The 22,869-nt window shown below is 40.4% G+C and overlaps 1 protein-coding gene across 1 annotated transcript in view; it reads left to right on the top strand.

Annotated features, from left to right (window-relative positions):
• Positions 1-22,869, top strand: part of ADAMTS19 (ADAM metallopeptidase with thrombospondin type 1 motif 19) — a 271,247-nt gene that overhangs the window by 188,385 nt on the left and 59,993 nt on the right. The window contains 3 exon segments of the mRNA XM_030567704.1: positions 3,876-3,977; positions 9,719-9,849; positions 11,996-12,165. Coding sequence (XP_030423564.1) covers positions 3,876-3,977; positions 9,719-9,849; positions 11,996-12,165 — 403 coding nt within the window.

The following is a 22,869-nucleotide window of genomic DNA, read 5'->3' as shown; positions in this document are numbered from 1 at the left end:
TCCATAGGATCCCCCTTGCCACATGCTTGTTGACCCTCTCAAAGAATTCTAGTAGATTGGTGAGGCATGATTTCCCTTTACAAAATGCTTGATCTGAAGTTAGAGAGACTACTCTTGTAACTTGAACGGAATTTAGGTATCTATCATTAGCAGATGCAACATTACCAACTTGTGTTAACATTTCTGTCAGTTAAATTCAAGACTGATGTTTTTTTGGTATTCAGATATATTAAAATGTTTATAATACCATCACATAATTGTGTGGGTTTGTGCATTTTAAAAAAAGGTTGATTTTCTAAATCAAATAAATCTGTATATGAAACTAATTCATTTTCTAGTTTGACTGCCAAAGGCACTAATACTCTACCTACCTTTTAATAAGTAGGTAAGAATAAGAGAGAATTTATTTGATTTAAAATCTAGGCCAATTTCTAAAGAAGTGGTTAATAAGAGACTGGTCTTGGTAGCTGATAACAGGCATAGAGCTAAAAAGGTCATCCATGTGGCTTTAATAACAGGAGGTCACCTGACATCTTTGGTGAAGCATTGTGGGCAGAAGAGACAATTTATAGGTCTTCTGCCAATATTAGCCATTACCGGAGGCCTGCATGTTATTGGGTTGGTCAGTTCATAGGAGCCTTTGATGAAGGCTCCAAGATGGAGTTAAATATCAGAGTCTTAATGTATCCTAATTCCCAGTGAGAATACATCAGACTTTTTATGTGTGTGTTCTTTTTCTCTAATGTAAATGTGCTTAGTAATTTGTTTACCTCTTATTACAAAATGTAGTGAAAAGGGATGGAGTGAACCTAGGAGATAGTTGACTTTAGGTTACATCTTCTCTCTAGGATAAGTTTAGGTGGTGGGAGTTAAGGGCCACAGGCTATTTACAAAGGTATTAAGGTGCCTAGAGGCAGGTAGACATCTAGACATCTAGCGAGATTTACAAAAGCATCAAAACTGAATAGGCACCTAACTGCCATTGACTTACAAGCTGCTTAAGTGTTTTTGTAACTAGAAACCCATCTGTATATTTAGGCACCAATAGACCTATGTAAATCTAGTCATACATCTTTTATGATTGGAAGTCAATCTTTTATGATTTATGGTCAGTTGCAGCCAGCTTTGCATTCCTATGTATTTGAAGTTCTTTGGGTAAAAGTTGAAAGTTAAAAGGGATAAAATACTCTCTAAAAGGGAAGGACTTTTGATTTTGTATCTTGAAATCTTGGAGAACTGTTTCCTCAAATGCAGGCATTTAGGTATGTGGATCCAGGATATAAAATACAAATAGGGCCCTTGTCTGAGCTATGAATAGGAAGTCTTGTTTGATTTCATTGTTATTGTCAGTTTACCCATATCCTTGCTCCAGCGAGGTTGAACTGAGTTTACTTTCCCTTTTCTCTCATTTCTTATTTGGAATAGGACTACAACAGTAGAAAGCCTGATGGCTGCCTTATCTGCATAGTCTTCAGGAATTGGCCTGGAAAGCTTGTTCCTAACTTTAATGCTTCCCTTACAGTTTGCTTAAAACGTTTTAGAAATGCAAAGTTAGCTTTTCTTTGGACCTTAAACCATAAAACAAATTACACTCTGATGTATAAGTATTTAGGCTAGGGCCAGCTCTAACATTTTTTTTAGAGTTTTTATGAGATATTTATAAACATATGATGCCTTATTAGACCAATTTCTTCCCAGGTGTAAGTCCATTGGCAATACTCCAGGGATGAATTTGGCTCATTGTCATCCTGACCTTTGTTTCTGTACAATTCTCTGACCTACTGAAATAAATCTCTTCATTTTGTAAGATGTTACTACTGACATATTTACATACAAGACACACATTGACATTTGCAGGTAGTCCTATGCCCTGGCCCAGATACAAACATTTTTTAAATGATATTTCCCTGACAATGAGGTTTTTTCAGGTACCATAATATATAAACACATTTTTCATGCATCATATCAAAGACCGGAAACTATTATTCAATTTTGCCAGAATAATAAAGAATTTAAGACAGACAGACCACATCTTGTCTTCTAGTGACCCTGGATTCTGAGAACCTGGTGCTGATCTGTTTCTTTTATCCCCCATCTCTCCTGATCCTTCTTGCCCCTGCACTGTCCATATTTTGTGGGCATCAGATTGCACAAGCAATAACCTTCAAGCAGTGATCCAGCCACAGCTGGCCCTGTTCGCTTCCATCTGGGTTCCAGGTGGAACAAAATAGGGGTGGGGGGAAAAGGGGAAGGAAGCCACAATTCTGAACTTGATTCCTCTCTCTTGAGGATAAGACAGCCTTGTAATTTCTCTGTAGGGACAAAAAGAAGAAGCTTTCAGGAGCCATTGAGAAATTACAATAGACAGCAATGTTCGTGGTGCGACTTTCAGGGAAAAATAAAAACTGTCTTCTCCTGAAGCTAGAGGATGGCTGAAGGACCAATTGTTCTTTCCATCTATAACCTCTCAATGAAAAACCATTATAATTTGCCTTATCATCTTATTTGATATCCGTTCTATGTGAATGCCAGCTTCAGTTGAATGTTGAGTTGCTTCCAGGGGAGAGAGGATTATGAAAGAATGGAAGTACATCAGGAAGCCGGAACCATTGGGATGGAGTGAACAGGAATCATTTGAGGAAGTCATCAGGGAGCTTAATAGTGTCTAAGAAATGTTTTCTATATTATTTGAGCAATAGCAGACATTTTACAAATATTCACTTGGGTTTTGAAAACTCACTTCAGTCTTGACTGTGTTAGAAAATTCATATTTGATTTAAGGGTGAACTGCAAAGCTAAAATTAAAATAGACATAAGCATTTATGAGTTGAATGCCCTATTGACCAGACTGTCTGGGATATTCAGTAGAAAAAAAATTTTCTTAACCTAAAAATTCTTTTTTATTTCATCTGTGATGACTTCCTGCCACATTCTGGTTTGTTGGAGAGCCACCAAAACAGATCATTCTTTGAGATTGTCATTGCAGTAGTGTGGTGTTCTGAAATTATTCAAACTAGAAAGTATTAGATGAATTTTACAATGGCAGGAAAAACTTTTTAAATGTGCTTACTAACTTAATTGCCCCACACATCCTCTTGAGGTGACTCAGTGCACTAATCTTTCAATTTCCATTTAGCTTTTCAGTTTTACACCTTTAAATAAAGTCTATTATACTTCATTCTTAAAACCCTCTAGTCAACATAATTCACAGGTTATATACACACACATTCACAACCTAACACTTCACTGTTTTCTAAAGCATACTTTCATTTCTAATGACAGTGCTAGCTTTCTTTCCTTTCAATGCTTGAATGAGTGGTAAAATAATAATGGAATAAATTATTAGCCCTCTTAATTCTTAAGAAGCTCTGAGTTTTGTGGAGAAAGAAGTATATCACTATGCCCTTCTGTGCCTACCTGTTTTTTGTCCATGTGCACTATGGGGCCCCAGCCCATAGGTCAAGTAGCTGAGCTGTGCGCTGGTGGGTGGAAACAGAGTCCTTATTTCAGACTGTAGCTGTAGCACTCCATCTACAACTACCTCTAAGAGAGTCGATCAATATAGTAGTAGATCCACCTTGCCTATCAAAACCCTACCTGTGTCAGTTTGGCAACATTCAAGGGTTGTGACTCTGTACACAGAGTCCTGGAATCCGTCCCCCGACTCCAGCAGCAACTGGACTTGTTCTACTGTGTCCATGCCCAAGGGGGGTGTATCCAGGATTTGCTGCATACTATATCCACAATTTTTGTTGATGTTTAACTCTGTACATGCTTCAGTACCACCAAACCAGCAACTGCCTGCTGAAATTAATGGATTACATATATACAATCATTAAGTCCTCAGTCCTTAGCAATGTATGTTTGTTTTTCAGCATGTTATTTGCACTGGGTTGTGGTGTAAGGTGGAAGGTGAGAAGGAGTGCAAAACTAAACTGGATCCACCAATGGATGGAACAGACTGTGACACTGGAAAGGTATAACCACTGATTTTCCTATTATAACTAATGGAAGTAATGCAGCAATTAATTTATTGTGATTAAATTTTAAAAATTGCTTCTGAAAAATTGCACACACATTACTTTTAAATAGGAGATGAATCATTTTAATTTGTAAATTTTAGGAAAGACAGTATATAACTAGATATTTCTGGGAATAACTGTTATTAATATAACATTACCATAGTATATAATAGGGATATCACTGTATATGCAAATACACTTCATAGTTTTAGCATGTCTTTATGGGTTTCTCACAACAGTTCAAAATATAAATCTATCAATGACACTATACAAATGAATTTCACTATAGAAAAAAATTAATATGAACACCATCCAGTTCTGTGGTCATTATGCAAACTATATAATAACTGTAGGGTGTTATTGAATATTTTAACATAAATTACCAGGCTCAACACCTAACACTATTTTGTCTGGCAATAGATAATTGTGTCATTTAAGTTTAACATAAAGGGAAAATATAAAATGTACCAGTGAATAATTTTTAATTTTCTCTAGCATTAAGGTCTGAGGTTTTTAAATAAACAGATTTGATCGTCTATATGCCCCTATTTACTGTGTACACCTGAAACAAAATATAATTATATTGAAGATATAACACTTTTAGAAAGGAGATTAATGGAAGTTTGAAAGAGTCCATTACAGTTACTGTTTATTCTGATTAGCACCAGAAAAATAGTTTTTTTCTATATACAGTGTAAATATTTTTGGGTTGGGAGAATACACATATGCATTTGCCTAATTAAATAGTTTTGTGTGATCAGCATCTTGTTTGTGTGGGGAGAAAAGGTATTTATCCCTATGAAGTGTGAAAAATCTCTAATTTAACCAAACCAAAATATGTTTTCACGTTTTCACTATTTTTGTTTAAAGCTAATTCTCTTTTTGGAATACATTTTGTAAATGGAATGTCATTATTGCATTGTTTCAGTACTTTATTTGTAAGCAGAAATATGAATTTTCAGACTCTCATAAACACTACTTACTAGAATTAATCTAATGCAAAGAAACAGTACAGAATGACTGTATACAAATTACTACAGAAGAGGTTTATTTCAAAGAAGTTTTAAAGTGTCACGGCACCTAAAAGAGTGACAGATTTCCTAAAGAACTCACCAACAAAGAATGAATGGTCACTTAAAGTGAGACTTCTGTTAAATACTCATCAACAGCTTGTATGCTTTGGAGGGCCTCTGCCAAATGTGTGTTATCACATAAATGGAGGGTCAAGTGTGTAAGCCAACTCTCTTTTTAGAAAAAAGTAATAAACAGCACAGAAACATTTCATATATCTTGCTCTCTCGTGGTATTACACTGCCAGCCCCCGTTCAATCTCCCTAAGGGATAATTACTCTTTGAATCATAAAATATTGAGCCAAGGACAGTTTTCATCATCTAAAAAACAAACAAACCATAAACAGAATAAGGATAAAGTATTCAGATAATATCAGTGGTGTACATTGGGAACAAGCCATTATCTATGTTTGTTCCACTGGAATAATGAAATTGTGTCACCCTAATGATATTGGCAAACTAGACTTGTGTAGCCTATTTAAAATTTTAAAACAACTACTATTTCTTGCTAAAGGTAGCATTCTTTACTGAGAAAAGAGAAATATATGTATAAATCCATCATGCACTGAGGGGAGAGAGCCTTAAGACTATATTATAAGTGGTGCAGGGTCAGCTATACTAATGTTGCCTAACAGTTTCCATGGTAAGACCTTGTTTTCTGTTGCTTATAACTTTTTGTCAACCTTTAACTGTTCAGGCTGAAATTTTCCATGCTAGGTGTCTACCTCATGTTAAATATTTTTGGAAAATTTCAGCCAAAAATGGTTTAGTCAGTTCTCAGAACAAAATTGTTTTGTCTTTGTTAAAGAATCCTTGCAACTATTTAACTGATAAGCCTCTATTCTTTGAAACAAGGAATTTAAATTTGTCAGAGGGGTCACCTGAACAGGGAATTACAATTGTCAGAGGGGTCACTGGTACCAGGGATGTGCCTATTGCCATCCACATGAAAATAAGCTCAAATTTGGTCAATGTACCTCTAAAAATCTCAGATCTCATGTGCTCAGTAGAGATTTGTTTAGTATTTAGCAGCTAATTTCCTCTGTACTGAGCATGCTGCAAGGGCCGAGCAGACCATTCCCAGCAATTCCTCCTTTGAGCAGCCAGGGGCTGTGATAGCACTGGACAGTGAAACTGAGAGAAAAGAGCCTTCCTATCTGGTGCTCTCAGTGTTACCCTGTGGGGCCAAGGCAGCATGGAGAAAGAAGAAGCCTGACTGGAATGCTGGTAGTAGTCCAAGCTTGGAGGTTGGCGGTGGGGACACAGGGACAAGGGGCCAGATGGTATTGGGGGAAGACTGCCACAAGAGCTAGGCATGAGGGTTGGGATGTGGAGCTGAGGGACATGGGAGGAGACTGTGATATAGAGTTAAGGGTAGAGGGACTTGGATTGGGATAATGAGGCAAGATGGAGACTAGGAGAGACGAGGTCTAACACAAGGAGCCATTGTGGGGTGGGAGACACATCTAGCAGAATAAAGTAAGCAGACATCCCTAAAACATCGTAATTATCATACTGGACTAGGGAAGTTTCTTCTTCCATTGGTCACGGTTCAAAATGAGTTTCATGTTAACTAGTCAGCCCTACTCTGTCTTGCTCGAGCACTGACAGTGTTGTGTTGTTGTACAACATTCCTTCATTTAGGAGATGATGGGAATTTCATTTACTCAGTCTGTCTTGCTTCATGCTCATCCTGATTAAATTGTTCTGTAAGTGAAGGATTTGTGAGCGTTCCTCAGCTTCTACCTAGTGTTGATACTGTTCCTGGAGAGTCCCTTTACCCCATATATCTATAGTACTATATATACCTTATATGTAAGATTGGAAGGATTAGATTTTGGTTGGTATATGTCAGTAAATGTTAATTTCATTGGCACACATGCACAGATGAAACATATTTCCATAATAATAACTGAATTACAGATAGGCAAAGTAAGAAAATGGTGCCTGAAAGTATTAGAGTTTGATTTAAGGATATTGATTTGTATATTTTGACATGTAACATTGACAATTTGTGTTTTAATGATTATAAACACTTTAAATTTTTTGAATCTCAACATTTAGTGCCACTAAATAATTATTGTCTGACCCCCACCCCCGTAATTTCCTGCAACAATGAACATTAAATAGATAAAATTGGGAGATAAGTGCATAACCCATAATTTTGCACACCGTGAAAATTTAAAATGGATAAAATATCTAAATTGCTTTAAAAATAAACATCAATATTACCTGTCAAAATTATATAAAAAATTGAATTCTCCCAAGCCTGTTTATATGTACATGGGCATTTTTAACCAGAGGCATCCCCAAGCATTTTACAGTTTGCATATACAGAAGTTGCTAATCTAACAGAAATGCAGTCATTCCAGGGTGTTGTAACTATATGGTATAACTCCACGAACATCACTGCACAACACTTTAGGACAGAAATTGAAAAAAATTAAGGTGAAATTTAAGATTACCCCCCAACTGAGAATTACACTGGAAGTAACAAAAGTAAATTTGTGCTGAATTACAAAGATATTTCATGACCACGAATAGTCAAGGCCTTGATTTGTGTGTTTCATCTGAAAGATGTCCTTTCCAGAACTACACAGTATACATTAACAGCTCTCTAGGGCATTAGTTCAGTACTCACTCAGAATGAAAAGAAATATTGATGAGTCACTGATGCCACTGAAATTCAGTAGTCATTATGCCGAGTTATTGTATTCTTATTATTTTGTACCTGGTACAATTACAAATATATGGACCAGAGTCTCAGGATGGCATAAATTAGCATAACATCCCCATTAAGTCTTTGGAGCTATGCTGATTTACATCAGCTTTGGATCTGAACCATAGAATCCAGCAAATAATACACTACAGTGGGTACAGTTAAAAAGAAATTTATACATCTTTTTATTAGCAGGTAAAAGAGTACTGGTTTGCGTATTGACATCTGTATTTATAATGGAGAGCACCATTAAGACAGATTGCTCATACACTACTAGAAAGATGATAAAAGAGAAGTTATTAACTGTTATCTGTATCTGCCCCCTCTTTTATAGCTGAACATATCTATTACTGCATTTTGCAGAAGGGATTTATTTATGTTTTGTCATATGCAGATTTTGCTTTTTTTCAAAGTTAGCCATGGCAAGTCTTTATTTTACATTGCACCTCTCATGTACCACTAGTTTCTATGCGACTGTGTTTCTCATATACATTATAGTGTTCTGAATCAATTAAGTAAAGAATATTATCAATTTTATATCTGTCATAAAGGAAAAACTGTTTCTCAGTTAGTGTAATCCAGTCATTGATTTCTGGCCACAAATCCCCCAGTGAAGGTCACAAATCAACATGATGCACTGGAGGATGGATTTTCATTTGTATTTCTGAATTAGCAGAAAGATGTGTGTAACCAGATAACTCCCTTGTGATTGTCTGAGGAAGCTCAAGAGCACATATTATTTCTTCTAAAGTGAATTATAACTTAGGCTTCCTAAATTGACTTCTGAGCCATATTCAGACAGTAGCACAGAAATTACTAGCTTTGTGAAAAATGTTCATTTTTGCCCAACCATGTCCCATTTGAATGTTTAGCTTCATAAGGTGGAAGGGATACAGTTTTGAAGACCCATACTAAGATCAAAATGTAATAAACACAAAGGCTGCATCCTATCATATGCACCCTATCAAGTACATAACTTGTTCCAAAATGTTCATTGCTGGAGAGTGAAATGTTGAGGTCCTATTTCTGAAAAAATTTGCTTTGAATTTTAGTTTTGCCATTGGTGCCCAGATACCATGTGATAGGCACATTATATATATATATATGTATTTTAAGTGTGCGTGCGGGAGGGGTATTCCATTTGCCTACTCTGCAAAATTATATGTATACACTTGTAATGTGCTTATCCTCATGGCATCTGGACACCTCTTAGAAAACTAAAATTGAAAGCTAAATCTAACAGGTGATTTACTGTTACACAGCGTATTACACAGTAGATAAATGAGAGCAGAATTGTAGTTGTCCTCTCCTGGCAAATGATGTATATGTACAGAAATATAATGGGTGAAATCCTGGCCCAACTGAAACTTCCCTTGACTTTACTAGGGCTAGGATTCCACCGAAAATATTCTGAAAGCTAAGTAGGGCATTCCTACCTCCCATTATCAATAAAGTGCCATTTACCCTAAAATTTGTGTGCTGCATTACATCAGTTTTCATTATAAATTGCAGAAATACATGTGAATGTATACATCAAGCCCAGAACGTCATATAAGCATTTTGATATAGATTATCTCTCACCTATAGTGACTTTCATCCTCCTCACTTCAGTGCTTTTTTGGAGTAGTTGAATGGTAGGGGAAGCCAAATGGTCTTGAAGTTCAGAATGGCATGTTTTATGCAGTAAGAACCAAATGAAATTATCATGGGCATCAGTGGAAAAATTCTATTGATTTTGAGGGGAGTTGGAAAAGGCCCTACATTCCCAGTATTTTCTTTGACTTGATGTTTTTAAGAGTGTGTTCAATAAGCCCTGCTTATGCTGTGCTACCAGTGCAAACAGAAGGCAACAAGTTATTTTGGATGTGCCTTGATTTATTCATCTGAGAGTTGACTTTTGGCATAGTGGTGTAAGGCTGGAGAATGTACCAGTAGGACATCTTTTCCTGAACATCTGGAGGGGGAGTGGAGCACATGGAGCATTTGCAGCAGAACTTGCAACACTGGAATCAGCAGTCGACAGCGCAAATGCACTGGGTAAAAAAAGTTGTTTTCCCTTTTTGTGCTATAGAATTTCTCAGTAATGTTTAACTGTAGTCAAACCTGGTCATAGACAGCTGTGCTACATGTATACAATTCTTCTTTTTCCATAAATACTGAATAATGGGAAATAGGAGATTTGTAGGGTTTAGGAAGGTCAACCTTCCTCCAAAAAATGGGTCATATGAGTTTGTCTTGCTAAGAAACAGCAGGAATTTATTCATGCAAACTTGTCATGAGACCTAAAAAAATAATTCATAGTGGATACATTATTGTATTATTTATTAGTTATTTGTTTTTCAAACTAATTTTCTGACTAATTCTGGCAAAATATTCTTCCTCTGGAGATTGTGCACAGTCAGTTAATTGTGAGAACTCAATATCTGAGATCTGAGCTGTGTTTTTTACTTTTGATTGTGTACACAAACCACTTTGTATGTTTATGCTCATCCAACCTGGGAAGAGATCTTTTACCATGAGATTTCTGTTACAAAACTTTACAAACTGAAAGTTCACATATATTTTCCAGTAGTCATGTAAATTTTGTTATTTCCATGAACAGCCCTGACAGTAAACTCATTTCCAATAATATTTGTTAATAGCAAATATACCAGGAACAAACATAGTTGAAACAAATTCATTTTAAAATCAAACAAATATTAATGAAAAACATTTTTGATTGTTTGCACAGCTCTGCTTATTGTCACTGTAATGGGATGAGAGGAAGCTTGGTCTTCATTGTTGCTATCACCAGCTTCCGCTGTGCAAAAGTGTAGTGAGAGCAGCAAAATTGGACCTAGTGTAAACTTTTCTGGAAGTACTGTATCAAAGAATACAAGTATATTTTAAAGATGACCTACAAAAGAAAAAATAAGTGAGTTCATGCCTTTTAAATGTTTTTCACCTGAAAAAAAATATCCAGAATATCAAGTCTTGTCCTCCATGTGTTTGCTGGAGGAGTCCTTGAAGGAGATGAGAACTGGAATGGGAATTGTCTTACCCGCAATTGGGCAGATGCTTAAACCTGTCACAGAGAGATCTTTCCTCTCAACAGTTTTTACAAGCATTTAAGTTAAATAGGTCTGAACAAAAATAAACAAAAAAAAGTTGCTAGATTAAAAGCAAGGAGTCTTTAACCGCTGACTTCAGTGAAGCCAGGATTTCATCCCAGAACTCTAAACATATATCTAAAAAAATACCATCCACTCTCAATTGCTCAACACCATTTTTTCCTTCATAGGAAAGGAATATAAGAGAAATAGTGGAGAGGGAATTAATGATAACAGGAATGGGTAACATAAGTGGGAAGAAGAAAAAAGGTGGAGAAAAAGCGAGGAAAAACATACCAGAGATAGAGATAAATGGATAGAGGAGTTTGTAAAATGGAAGATGAGGAAAACATGGAAATGAGTGTACTGAACAAGGTATTCTGACAGAAAAGGTTTTTTTGCTGTGTGCAAAATTCTTCCCTAGCTCCCTCCCATGTGAATGTCACTTCTAGCTGTATTATAAGATACCGATAAACTATTTTCAGCACTTAGGGATGTCTTAATTTCATAGTTTAAGACAAGATTTTCCAATAATTGCATACTGTCCAGTTTCTGCAGTCTGCTGTTGTTCTTCCATAATTAGCACCCATAGGAACAACTGAAAGGCCAGAAGAAAGTGTAGAGGGAGGGGAATTGAACGTGAAAACTGTAACAGTGCACTAGTAAATTGCAGAAAACTGTGAATTTAAAGTACATGCAAGTGTTGTGCCCATTCATTGATGATTTCGACTCAACTTTGGCTTAATCAGGAGCTGAAAAAAACCCACCTGAATTATACTGAAAAAAGCAGCTGAAGGGCTATAATAACCTGTCTTGAATACCTGTGCTGAACTTCCCTCTCTATCTATTCCCAGGTGTAAATGAAAATTTGGAATTTGTGAATCTTTCTTAAGAGAATTGATGGAAAAACAGAAGCCAAAGTTTTTTTTTGTTTGATTTTGTAGATGTTGATTTTTAAATGTGTTAATGTATTTCATCAAAAGATGTCTGCTTGTTAAAGCAATTTTTTATATAGACTGAATGAAGTGGACTGTGTTTTAAGAGTTTGACAGAATGTCACCAACAAATAAAAAACATCTGTTCCATTTCTCTAGGCCAGGTCCTGAAGGAGATTGTCATGGACCCAGAATACAATACAAAATATGTGAGAATCCTTCTTGTCCTGCTGGAATGCCTACATTCAGGGACTGGCAATGTCAGGCCTTCGCTGTCAGACCTTCATATCAGAAGCATGTATTCCAGTGGCAGGCTGTTATAGATGAAGGTAAAAGTAAACTATAACCCATTTAACTTTTGATGTACTTCTAAGTATTTGATCTAATATTATAATGTCCATTTAGAAAGCAGTGTAAAAAAAGAAAATTATAATTCATCAGGCTCAAGCTTTAAAATAAGATCCACATTGCATGCATTGCTACAGTGAAACAATGTTCTTTATTACCTTGAAGTGTGCACTCACCAAGGAAAGAGTGATACCAAATGTTTATGATATCTGTAAGCTAAAGTTAGCACAAAATATTGATGGTCTAGAAAAGAAAATATTCTACCTAAGTCCAGGCTAGGAATATGGATGATAGCTGCATGTAAGCCGGTCGTGTCGGGGCTCGTCCCTCTCAGGCGCGGCGGGGAGCCAGGGCGCCTCCTTACGCACTGCAGTCCGGGTAGGCTTAGCCTCTCGACAGGTGTTGAGCGGGGTACAAGGTCTGTACACAAGGTAGAGCCCCGGCCCTCTAGCCGGGGTCAGGGCTCTCAAAGTAGACAAGCCCAGCCCTTGGACAGGGCGGGCAGTAATAGTCCAGGCTCAGGCCTCTAGCAGGGGCTGAGAAAACACAGTATCAGCCCAGGCCCTTGGACAGGGCGGGCAGTAATAGTTCAGGCTCAGGCCTCTAGCAGGGGCTGAGCAAACACAGTATCAGCCCGGGCCCTTGGCTCGGGCGGGGCACCAAACACAAGTCTAGTTCACTCTGGCCCTCTGGGTCAGGGCAGCACAGTGGCAAAATCAAAGGGGCCCAGCCCTTGGTCCGGGGGGGCACCAAACACAAGTCTAATTAGCTCTGACCCTTTGGGTCAGGGCAGAGCAGTGGCAAAGTCAAAGGGGCCCAGCCCTTGGTTTGGGCGGGGCACCAAACACAAGTCTAATTAGCTCTGGCCCTTTGGGTCAGGGCAGAGCAGTGGCAATAGGCGGGAAGAGGGGGAGTCTGCCACCCAGTTACGGGTGGCAGGGGGAACGCAGGCCCTCCCACTCTACTGCGTTCCAGCCCGGGGCCCTAGCAGCGGTCAAGACCCGCTGCGGTCAGTGGGGATCCTGGCCGCAACACACTGACATGGGTTCGGGCTCTTCAGGAGCCAAACCAGGGTCGGCTATCCCCGGGCTACTTCCAGCCTCCCCCTCTCTGGGTACCTGGTCCTTGCCAGCGTTGTCTGGGGGGTCCCAGACCATGGGTTCCTCCGGGTACCGGTCGTGGGGAAGCTCAGGCCACTCCTCGGGGTATCGGGCACACGGCAGGTCAGGCCGACGTTCCTCGGGGTACCGGGTCTGAGGCAAGTCCAGCCAGCGCTCCTCTGGGTAGTGGGCGCGGGGCAGGTCCAGCCAGCGTTCCTCTGGGTAGTGGGCGCGAGGCAGGTCCGGGCAGTGCTCCTCCGGGTAATGGGCACAGGGCAGGTCAGGCCAGTGCTCCTCTGGGTAGTGGGCGCGGGGCAGGTCCGGCCCGGCAGGAGCCCGGGCACCAGCGTCTGTCCTCTCCGGCAGCCTGCACCCAACTGAGCGCTGGGGCCGGGCTTTTATACTTCCTGTCCCGCCTCTTGACTTCCGGGGGGCGGGGACAGGCTGTGCTGACTCCGCCCACTGAGGCACCTGCTCTGGCTCGTCCCTCTCAGGCGCGGCGGGGAGCCAGGGCGCCTCCTTACACTGCTATTATAGTGAATTGTCTTCAAATTTATTCATATTGTATTTTCCTCAAAGAAAGCAATTTGAGGAATTAAGTTACAAAAGCCATTTTTAAAATAATCAGCTGTTGATAAAGATAAAATGTGACTTACTGATGCAATAATTAATGTGTATTAAAACTCAATCTGAGGTGTGAGATCATTTAGAAATGCTTTATTGCAATTTATAATGCAACATTAAAAGAAAATGTCAGAATCATTCATATTAACAGCAATCATCCATGTCAGAAATAATTATGTACCTACATCTTAAAATAACCCTCTTGAATTGCTAAGTGCCAAAGTTCTGAGGTAACTCACAAATTCATTCTGATGAATTGTTTGCTCAAAGGCTACTGTCAAAGCTTTCCAAGAGCAAAGCATCTCATTCAGTGAGCTTTTGGGTGGTCCTTTAACAGTTAAGTAAGGTTAAACTCAAAATTTACCTGCATGGGCCTTTAAACCTCACAACAAAAATAATCAGTTTGTCACACTGCTTAACTGAAGATGCAGTCTAATGATTAGGCCCAGGCCCAAGGCTTTGGGTTAGGACTGAGATGCACCTCACTTGTTCCAGCTTCACCCTGAATTTCCCCTTAGAAGAAGTAGGCAATCCTTATTATGTATCCTGGTGGTTTCTGATTTGCTACGGCCTCCTTCCAGCAACATCACCAGCAAAGGCTGAGAAATCTTGGTACACCCACTCCCAGTGACATTTGTGACATTGGGCTTTCCAAAGTCAAAATTGAAGGCTATAAACTAATTTTCATTATGTTTATACATTGATTTACATTTAAGGAAAGAATGTTACTGCCTGGTATATTTTTTAAAATCCCTGTTGTAGAAACAAATATTTCCTTGTGCTGTTTCTAAAACATAAGATGGAGACTGGGTAATGTTTTGTGTCAAGGGTTCCCTTTACAGCTGGGGTCACAAATCCTGTCACTCTGCAGCTGCAGTTGTGCCAATTGGGGAGCAGGGGAAGTGAATGCCCTCCCCAAGGTTTTTGCAATTGCCCAAAATTCTATAGGCTGCAGAGCTTGGGGTAAAGCCTGACAAATTCTAATCAGTGGTCCTGCACTAAATCAGTACAGCTGCTGCTGGAGCAATCTGGAGCATCACTCAAGCTGTCTGGTTTCAATGCCACTGAAATTTAACCCAGCAGCCCCTCTGTGCATACAGAGGAGCAGTCTGGGTAAACCTCAGTGAGTGGCATTAGAGACCTAGCACATGGGATCTCAGTGCCTCTTAAATTTGACCTAGATGCCCTTCCATCCAGACATTGGGGCAGATGGTTCAAATGGTGTTGCAGTTTGGCACATGAGGAGTCTCTCCTGTACAGCAGAGTGCAGGGAAGAACATGAGTCCTGGCAACAGCAGGTGAGTAAGTGAGAGGGAAGACTCTCTGGCTGAAGGAGCCCTGGAGCCCTGGGGAGAATGAGCATGGACCAGAATGAGGTCCATGCCAGAAGGAGGGACCAAAATTCCATCCTCCCCACAAAGAAATATCTAAATTGGTGCCACTGTTCAACAAGGTGCTCAGAAATACCAGTTTTAATTAGACACTGCATCTTCAAATATATTTTGTTTCCTTACATTACCAGTGTTTCTCACTATGTGAGCAACAGATTCTTTTTGAAAGAATTGTACATAATTTCTTTGATTCCCATTGAAAATAACATTTGTATATGACCCATTAGTTGGCAGAGGTATAGAGTAGGTGTGATTGGTTCCCTCCAGAATTCATTAAATAAAGAGTAAATGAGATCACATTTTTAGATAAAAACAGTTTAATTGAATACATATTATGTGTGTGTTCACAAATACATAGACAAATATGATTTAACAGAGGATATGCAAGTTCTTTGACAGCTTCCCAATCGGGGAATGTACAGTTTGTGAACTATGACTTCTTCTGATTGGACTTTCTATAGTATGGAAGGATCTTTTTCCATATATTCAGTGCTGCACCTTTGTCCGGTGTCCAAATTTTTCTTTCTTGAAGGTGGGCGTGGTACCCACCTACACTGTATAATACAATATTTACATTGTATATGTTCATATATATATATATATTATATATATATATATATATATATATATATATATATATATATATGGTGGCCTGGTACCTTGCCTCAAGATCAATGAAGCTCCTTTATTTAAGAAGAACAGAAATAAGAAAAAATAAATGAGAAATTGTAAAAATAATAAAAATGGGAATAAAGGCAAGTTGTAATTTGAAATCATGGGGTCTTGTTTTAATTTAAATTTCAAGTCACAATTCTTCAGTCAGAAAATGAAGAGGGGGTGCAAGTATCAAAAAGACAAGTGGCACTGTATAGAAAAAGAAATGAATACAGAAATATGCATTAAAAAGTGGTGTCCCATAGTTCATTTACTGTGTGTCGCTCACAGGGGTCCCATTTAATTTACACATGTTTGTAATGTGTTGATTCACTCAACACTTGTATTTGACATACAAATAAAATGTGATGCCTGTAGTGAGCATTATATGTTAATCAAAAGCTTGAAAGAGGTACTTTAATTTTAAATATCCAAAATAGCTTTTGCATCATAAACGTTATTAAGTGTAATTTAAAGATCGAAAGAACACGTGGAGAATGAAGTCACACTATATAGAACATGGGTTTAAGTAGCAGGCTGTAACTTTACTGAACTAAATTAACACTAGTTGAACTGTACCCAAAACCTTGCCAAGCAAAACTGTGGTCTAGTGTAGATATTCCTGGCTTTACAACAAGAGGTCAAACACCCTTGACCGAGCCCACTAAGTCATTGAATCGATGTAGTCAGCTGTTGAGATCCCTTTGTCACTCTCCCCTCTCATGCAAGTAAATGATGGTAGAGATGAGGGATACATAGTAGATGAGGATCCTTGCTAGATCTCAAGAGACCTCATCATCTTCGACAAAACCCAAACTTGCTGGACACCTCATAGATCCTGCGCTCAGGTTTAGGAGCTAGCAAACTGATAGATGCCATAACCCTGCACTGGGCCCTACTGAAAGCTGCAACAATTCAGAAAGTCCCATGCACCCAAGTGGGCCTCATGAGTTCTGTGAAGAAGTGGAAAAACCTTCAGAGCAGTGGTTAATTCTGTCTTGAGGGAAAGGGCTTTTCTGCACCTCTGCTGCCTCTGTGGTTTTGTGGATCAGGCTATTTCCATGGTATACCAGGAAACTCAGTTCTGCCACACTCATGTTCATTAACTCACGGGGATGCATGGCAGGTGATAGCAGGACTGTCTTTGCTGGCTCCCAAGTCCAACGAGGGGCCTTGTTTACTGGGAGGAGGTGGGCAGGCCAGCAACCAATCCTGGGTAGCCATCTCCCCTAAACTAGCCATTTGGACACTCAGGGATTGACTCAAATGCCCTGCTCTATCGTCAACTCAACCTCACTCTCTCCCTTCCCCTCCAAGCTGAATGTAGCCACATAGATTAAGGGAGGGGAGGGACTTTCCCCTCACCCAGGCAGCAAAAGGGAGTCTGCCAATTCAGTCAAACCACCCAACCACTGAGACTGGAAGGCAGTTTAAACTTTAAATGTCAGTATCGTACACATTTCAGTAAGTGGAAAGTTGTTATTTGATAATCTAAATGTAATTCAAGGAGTGGGTTCTGGATCTGTAAAGTCCTATATGGCTTGCATCATGACAGCTCAAGAGACCACTGTCTTTATCTGTTCCATCACAGCAGTTGAAGTTCACTGGGGTCAGATATGTTGGTAACTCTAAATTTGAATGTCTGGAGGATGTCTGTAAGGAAGGATGTTCCAGTGACTAGGGCATTTTCCATCGCTGCCACAACTTTCCTGTGTGACCTTGTCAAAGCACTTAGTCTCGCTCTGCCTCAGTTCACCATCTGTAAAATGGGGATAATAGCTCTACCTCACAGAATGTAATGAGAATAAATACATTAAAGATTGTGAGGCACTCAGATACTACAGTAATGAGCACCATGTAAGAACTTAAGATAGCTATTACTCAGTGGAGCCCCTTTGGTTCTGGAATTCACTGTCTCAGTTGGTCAGCCAGAGCCAGATTCTCTTGACCTTTGGGGCTTAGTGAAAGGTCTATCTCTTTGGTTTTTGTCTGAGGATAATAATTGCCTAGTTTAATAGTGAGTGTCGTCCTTCAAATATTGATAATGGTCAACAAGTTATGCTTACTATTTTTAATATTGTTCAACATACAGCCATTCTGCGATAGTGTATTTATCAATAAAAAGGAATAAGTGATTGCATAGTCCTCTCTAGATTTTACATATGAATCTAAATTCTATCAATGTAATAATTATTGCTGACAAAATCCTGGTTCCATTGCACAGCTCCCTCTTTGGTAATTCTGTGCTGGGAAGGGGAAGGATGGCTTTTTCCCTCAGTTTGCTTAGTGGAAACAGAGATTCTATCTACCATGAAGCCTCAGGGCTTCAGTAGTCTGAAGCTGCTGCTTCCCATTGCATGGAAGGTATCTAGCCTATGATCCAAGTAGTCCTGAATTCCTCCCCATTCCTTCTTCACTGTCAATCTGATGCAGAGCTGTGCTTCATGATACACAACCGGTTTGGACTTCTTCAATTTGGAAAATTAACAAATAATAAAAGGCCTCATTCTGTCACCTTTCTGCTGAACAGTACCTCATTTATGGAGTAGTCCTCACTGGACTAGATACTACAGAAGTAAGATTCGTGAACTGAGAAGGGAGTTAGGCAAGCTGAGTATGTGAACGTTATAGCTATCTTTCCTAAATTAGTATTGTATAAATCAGGGGTTGGCAACCTTTCAGAATTGGTGTGCCGAGTCTTCATTTATTCACTCTAATTTAAGGTTTTGCGTGCCAGTAATACATTTTAACATTTTTAGAAGGTCTCTTTCATTAAGTCTATAATATATAACTAAACTATTGTTGTATGTAAAGTAAATAAGGTTTTTAAAATGTTAAAGAAGCTTCATTTAAAATTAAATTAAAATGCAGAGCCCCCTGGACTGGTAGCCAGGACCCGGGCAGCGCGAGTGCCACTGAAAATCAGCTTGCGTGCCGCCTTTGGCACACATGCCATAGGTTGCCTACCCCTGGTATAAATTATAGGTGGATTTTGAAGTGGATAATTCAGAATAGCATTCTGAAGGGAGAATAAATTTTATTTTAAAATTAGAAAAGGGCAGATAGGACTTTTAATATTAAGCCAGTTTTTGAGGTTTTGTGTGGTAGAAGTTATGCAGAATTACACTGGACTGCAAAATAGGGATAATGGAAATGAGGGAAGGAGAGCTAAACCAGCCTCTTTATTTTGTTGCAGCCACGTATGCTTCCCATCAACTTTAACCACATTTTGTTGTGTTCTTTTATTTTATCTGTTTTTGTTTTACTTTTGTTTTGTTTTACTTTTCTAAAGAAATTATACGAAGGTACTACTTTAAGCAGATACATTCATTTCAAAAGTGCTGATACATGTTCTCCAGGAGAAAGTCAGTATTCTATGACTTGGCTAAAACAAAATTTAAAAGGGTGAAAAGTTTAGCTCAAGTACACTTTCTAATTTGACAGAGATGTGAACCCTTGATATTTGATAAAACCATTCATGAAGCCAAAGACCTCTGAGATGCTATCTAGAAGTCAGTATGGTACAGAGGCGGACAGTACATGTGACTAAGTGAAATTAATTTTAAAGCCAGGATTGTAATTATATTGATCAAAAAACAGTTTGGGAGTAAAATCAACAGGCTAATTGTAAACAAAGATATTATGAACATGTGGTTCAATTTTTTGTTCCATGTTACCAATGCCAGGGCTGTTAAATCTTTAATCTTTGATTGCTTTGGCAATGATAGTGCAAACTGTTATGTTTGTGAAAAGCAGCCTTTTGGTAAGATCATTTTTCAGGCTTTTTAGAATTAAAAAAATCAATTTACACAATTATTCATGCAGTATTTTCATAAAGTAGATGTAAAAGCAGTAAGGGAAACCCCCTCGTTTATTCTAACAGTAGGGAAGCATTTTCAGTTCTTTGTAAATGTGTGTGTGGTTCTTTTGGAAATGTACTTTCTTAAAAATAAATGCTTTTTTTTTTAATCTGTATAGTTAGAAAATCCGGAATGTGTTAAGTTCTTTTTTTAACCAGTATTTATGATCTGTCAGAAGTATAGCAAAATAAAAGTGTAGATTCTTCTTCAAGTGATGGTCCCTATACATATTCCAAATATGGATACTCATGCGCACCACGTGCTGAAGCCAGATGTTTTTAGCACTCATAGTTGCTACAAGAACGATAGTCCATTTGTACATAGTTAGTTCCATTTCTTTCTTTAGTAGTTCTGTAAATAATGTAAATAGTTAGTGTAGCTAATCAACCTTTATGAGGACCACCCCAACCTCATTGGGGGACTATGTCCCATTTTCCGAGGTTTAAAAACTGTGCCTTATGCCCTCACTCATTCTCAGTGAGAAATGAACACATTTGTCTCTATTGTCTGGGAGAGGCACACCTTGCAACGTGCTGTGACATCTGCAAGTCCTTTCCATTGTAGACCTGTGACAGCCATGTCTTGTGACTCCCCAAGTTCCTCGTGGAAGAAGTGTTCTGTCCTCATACAGAGTTCAGTCCTGGACTGTCGGTAAAGACTGTGCACTGCCCTTCACCAGCAGTGAGCGTGCCACCCTCTAGCCTCTGCCCAGATCCACCAGCACTGCCGACACATGACAAGGTGATGAAGGAGAACCACAAGTTCTCTTGCACACTGCTGAAACATAGTTGTGTGAGGACCCTGCCATGCCACTCCCTAAGGCAGGGAGCAGGGCCAAGTGCAAGAAAGAGACACTATCACCATTGGTCTCCATGCCAATTGAGTGGTAGGACAGCCCGCCGACACATGCCCCTCAGCCCCGGCAGAAGTCACTGGGCTCTTCTCTGCACAATCCTTATTGATTCAGCAGCCAGCAGGATGTGCCCTGAATACGGGATGAGTGGAACCGCTGATCCCTGCAGCACACTTAGACCTTCTCTACTCCCCCTTGCCACTTCTCTTCACTCTTCAGCCTCTTACACTGACAGATGCACCGATCCTCCTCAGCTGGGACCCGCCTCCACTGGTTGCGGCACTGCCTGCACCGACGTCTCCGTCACTTCCAGAGGTCTCTTTGGGCTCAGAGGGCTTCTCAGTGGAAGAGACATCCTTCTCCCTAGTTGCCCAGCATAGTTCAGATTCCCAAACGCATCTGCCACACCAGACAGTTTGCTCTCTGATCCCATCGGGGTGGTATCTGTGCCTTTGGGGCCCACAGTACCCCCAGGACCCAGCACCATGGAAGGAATGGCCCACATGGGACCCTAATCACCAGGTATACCCACTGTTGATGGTCTTGCACCATTCCATTGGGTTCCTCCACTGGAACCATCCGGCTCAGACCCAGAAGAAGACCTAGAGCACAGCCCGGTACTGCAAGTGTCTTTGGTCCCGACGGTGGCCTCCTCTTCTCTGGACAAGGCCCTGAGCCCCCCCACCCTCTCACCTACTGATGACCACCACCAGTACCAGGAGTTGCTGCACAGGTGGCCCTCAACTTATGTATCCCCCTGGAGCATGTCCAGGACCAACCTCACCAGTTGCTGGACATCCTCCAGCCTCGGGGACCAACACGCATTGCTCTGCCCATCAACAAGGCCGTCTTGCAACCTGCACGGGCAGTGTGGCACGCGCTGGCCTCCTGCGTCCTAAGCCCCAAGAGGAGGGAGTATAGATACTTTGTGCTGGTAAGGGGCATGACTTTATTTTTTCCTATGCCCCCTACCATGTTGGTAGTGCATGCAGTCACAGAACAGACACACCAAGACACTACCTCCACCCATTGAGATAAGGCGGCAAAGTGACTAGACCTCCTGGGTTGCAGTTCTGTATATCTATCTACTAGGTTCTGCTGGCAAAGTATGATTTTAATAATTATGCAAAGCTGGCAGAGTTCTTGGAGGACATGCCACAGGACCAATGACAGCAGTTCCAGGTCCTGCTGGAGGAAGGCCCCTAACAGCCAAGGTCAGCCTTCAGGCTGTGGTGGATGCAGTGAACATGTCCTCCCACTCCCTGGCCACAGGCATTGTGATACGACAGGAAGTGTGGTTGCAATCCTCAGTTTTTTCCCAGAGAGATCCAATCCACCATCCAGGACCTCCCCTTTGATGAGGAAGTTATTCTCTGCCAAAATGGATGAAGCTCTGCACTCCCTGAAGGACTCAAGAGCAACTCTCCAGTCCTCTGCACTCATACCCAATGTACCAGCCCACCTACATCCGGTACCAGGAGCTGGCCTAATGGTGCTCTAGATCCGAGTACCCGCATTCATCTGCGATGGCCACCTCCTCCACCATGCCATAGCACCAATCAAAGGCCCTATTTTGATGCATTGGTTAAGATCTGTGAACCCGCCACATCACTATCTATGGCCCACAACAGATAGTTGGGTAGTGGAGATCATACAACATGGCAACTCGATAGAGTTCCTCACCTTTCCCTCCCACTGGGACCCCCCTAGTATGCCTCCAGGGAGTCTCGCCCATGGCACCCTCCTCCAACACAAGGTAGATGCCCTCCTCATGAAGGGTGTGATTTAACCCATGCCCACCCCCTTCCTTGGCCAGGGCTTTTACTCCCTGTACTTTCTCATTCCGAAGAAGGGCAGGGTTCTCCACCCTATCCTTGATCTCCACCTACTCCACGCTTTCATCAGAAAGTTTAAGTTACGTATGATGATGCTCACATCCATCATTCCCCTCCTCCTCCAGCATGTGTGGTTTGCAGACTTCAACATGAAAGACGCATAAACATACATAAGAACATAAGAACGGCCGTACTGGGTCAGACCAAAAGTCCATCTAGCCCAGTATCTGTCTACCGACAGTGGCCAATGCCAGGTGCCCCAGAGGGAGTGAAGCTAACAGGCAATGATCAAGTGATCTCTCTCCTGCCATCCATCTCCATCCTCTGACAAACAGAGGCTACGGACACCATTCCTTACTCATCCTGGC

Source organism: Gopherus evgoodei, chromosome 6 (genome assembly GCF_007399415.2).
Source record: "Gopherus evgoodei ecotype Sinaloan lineage chromosome 6, rGopEvg1_v1.p, whole genome shotgun sequence".
In the NCBI taxonomy this organism is placed as follows: domain Eukaryota; kingdom Metazoa; phylum Chordata; order Testudines; family Testudinidae; genus Gopherus; species Gopherus evgoodei.
Note: the sequence above shows the minus strand (reverse complement) of the source record. Positions and strands in the feature narration are given on the sequence as shown.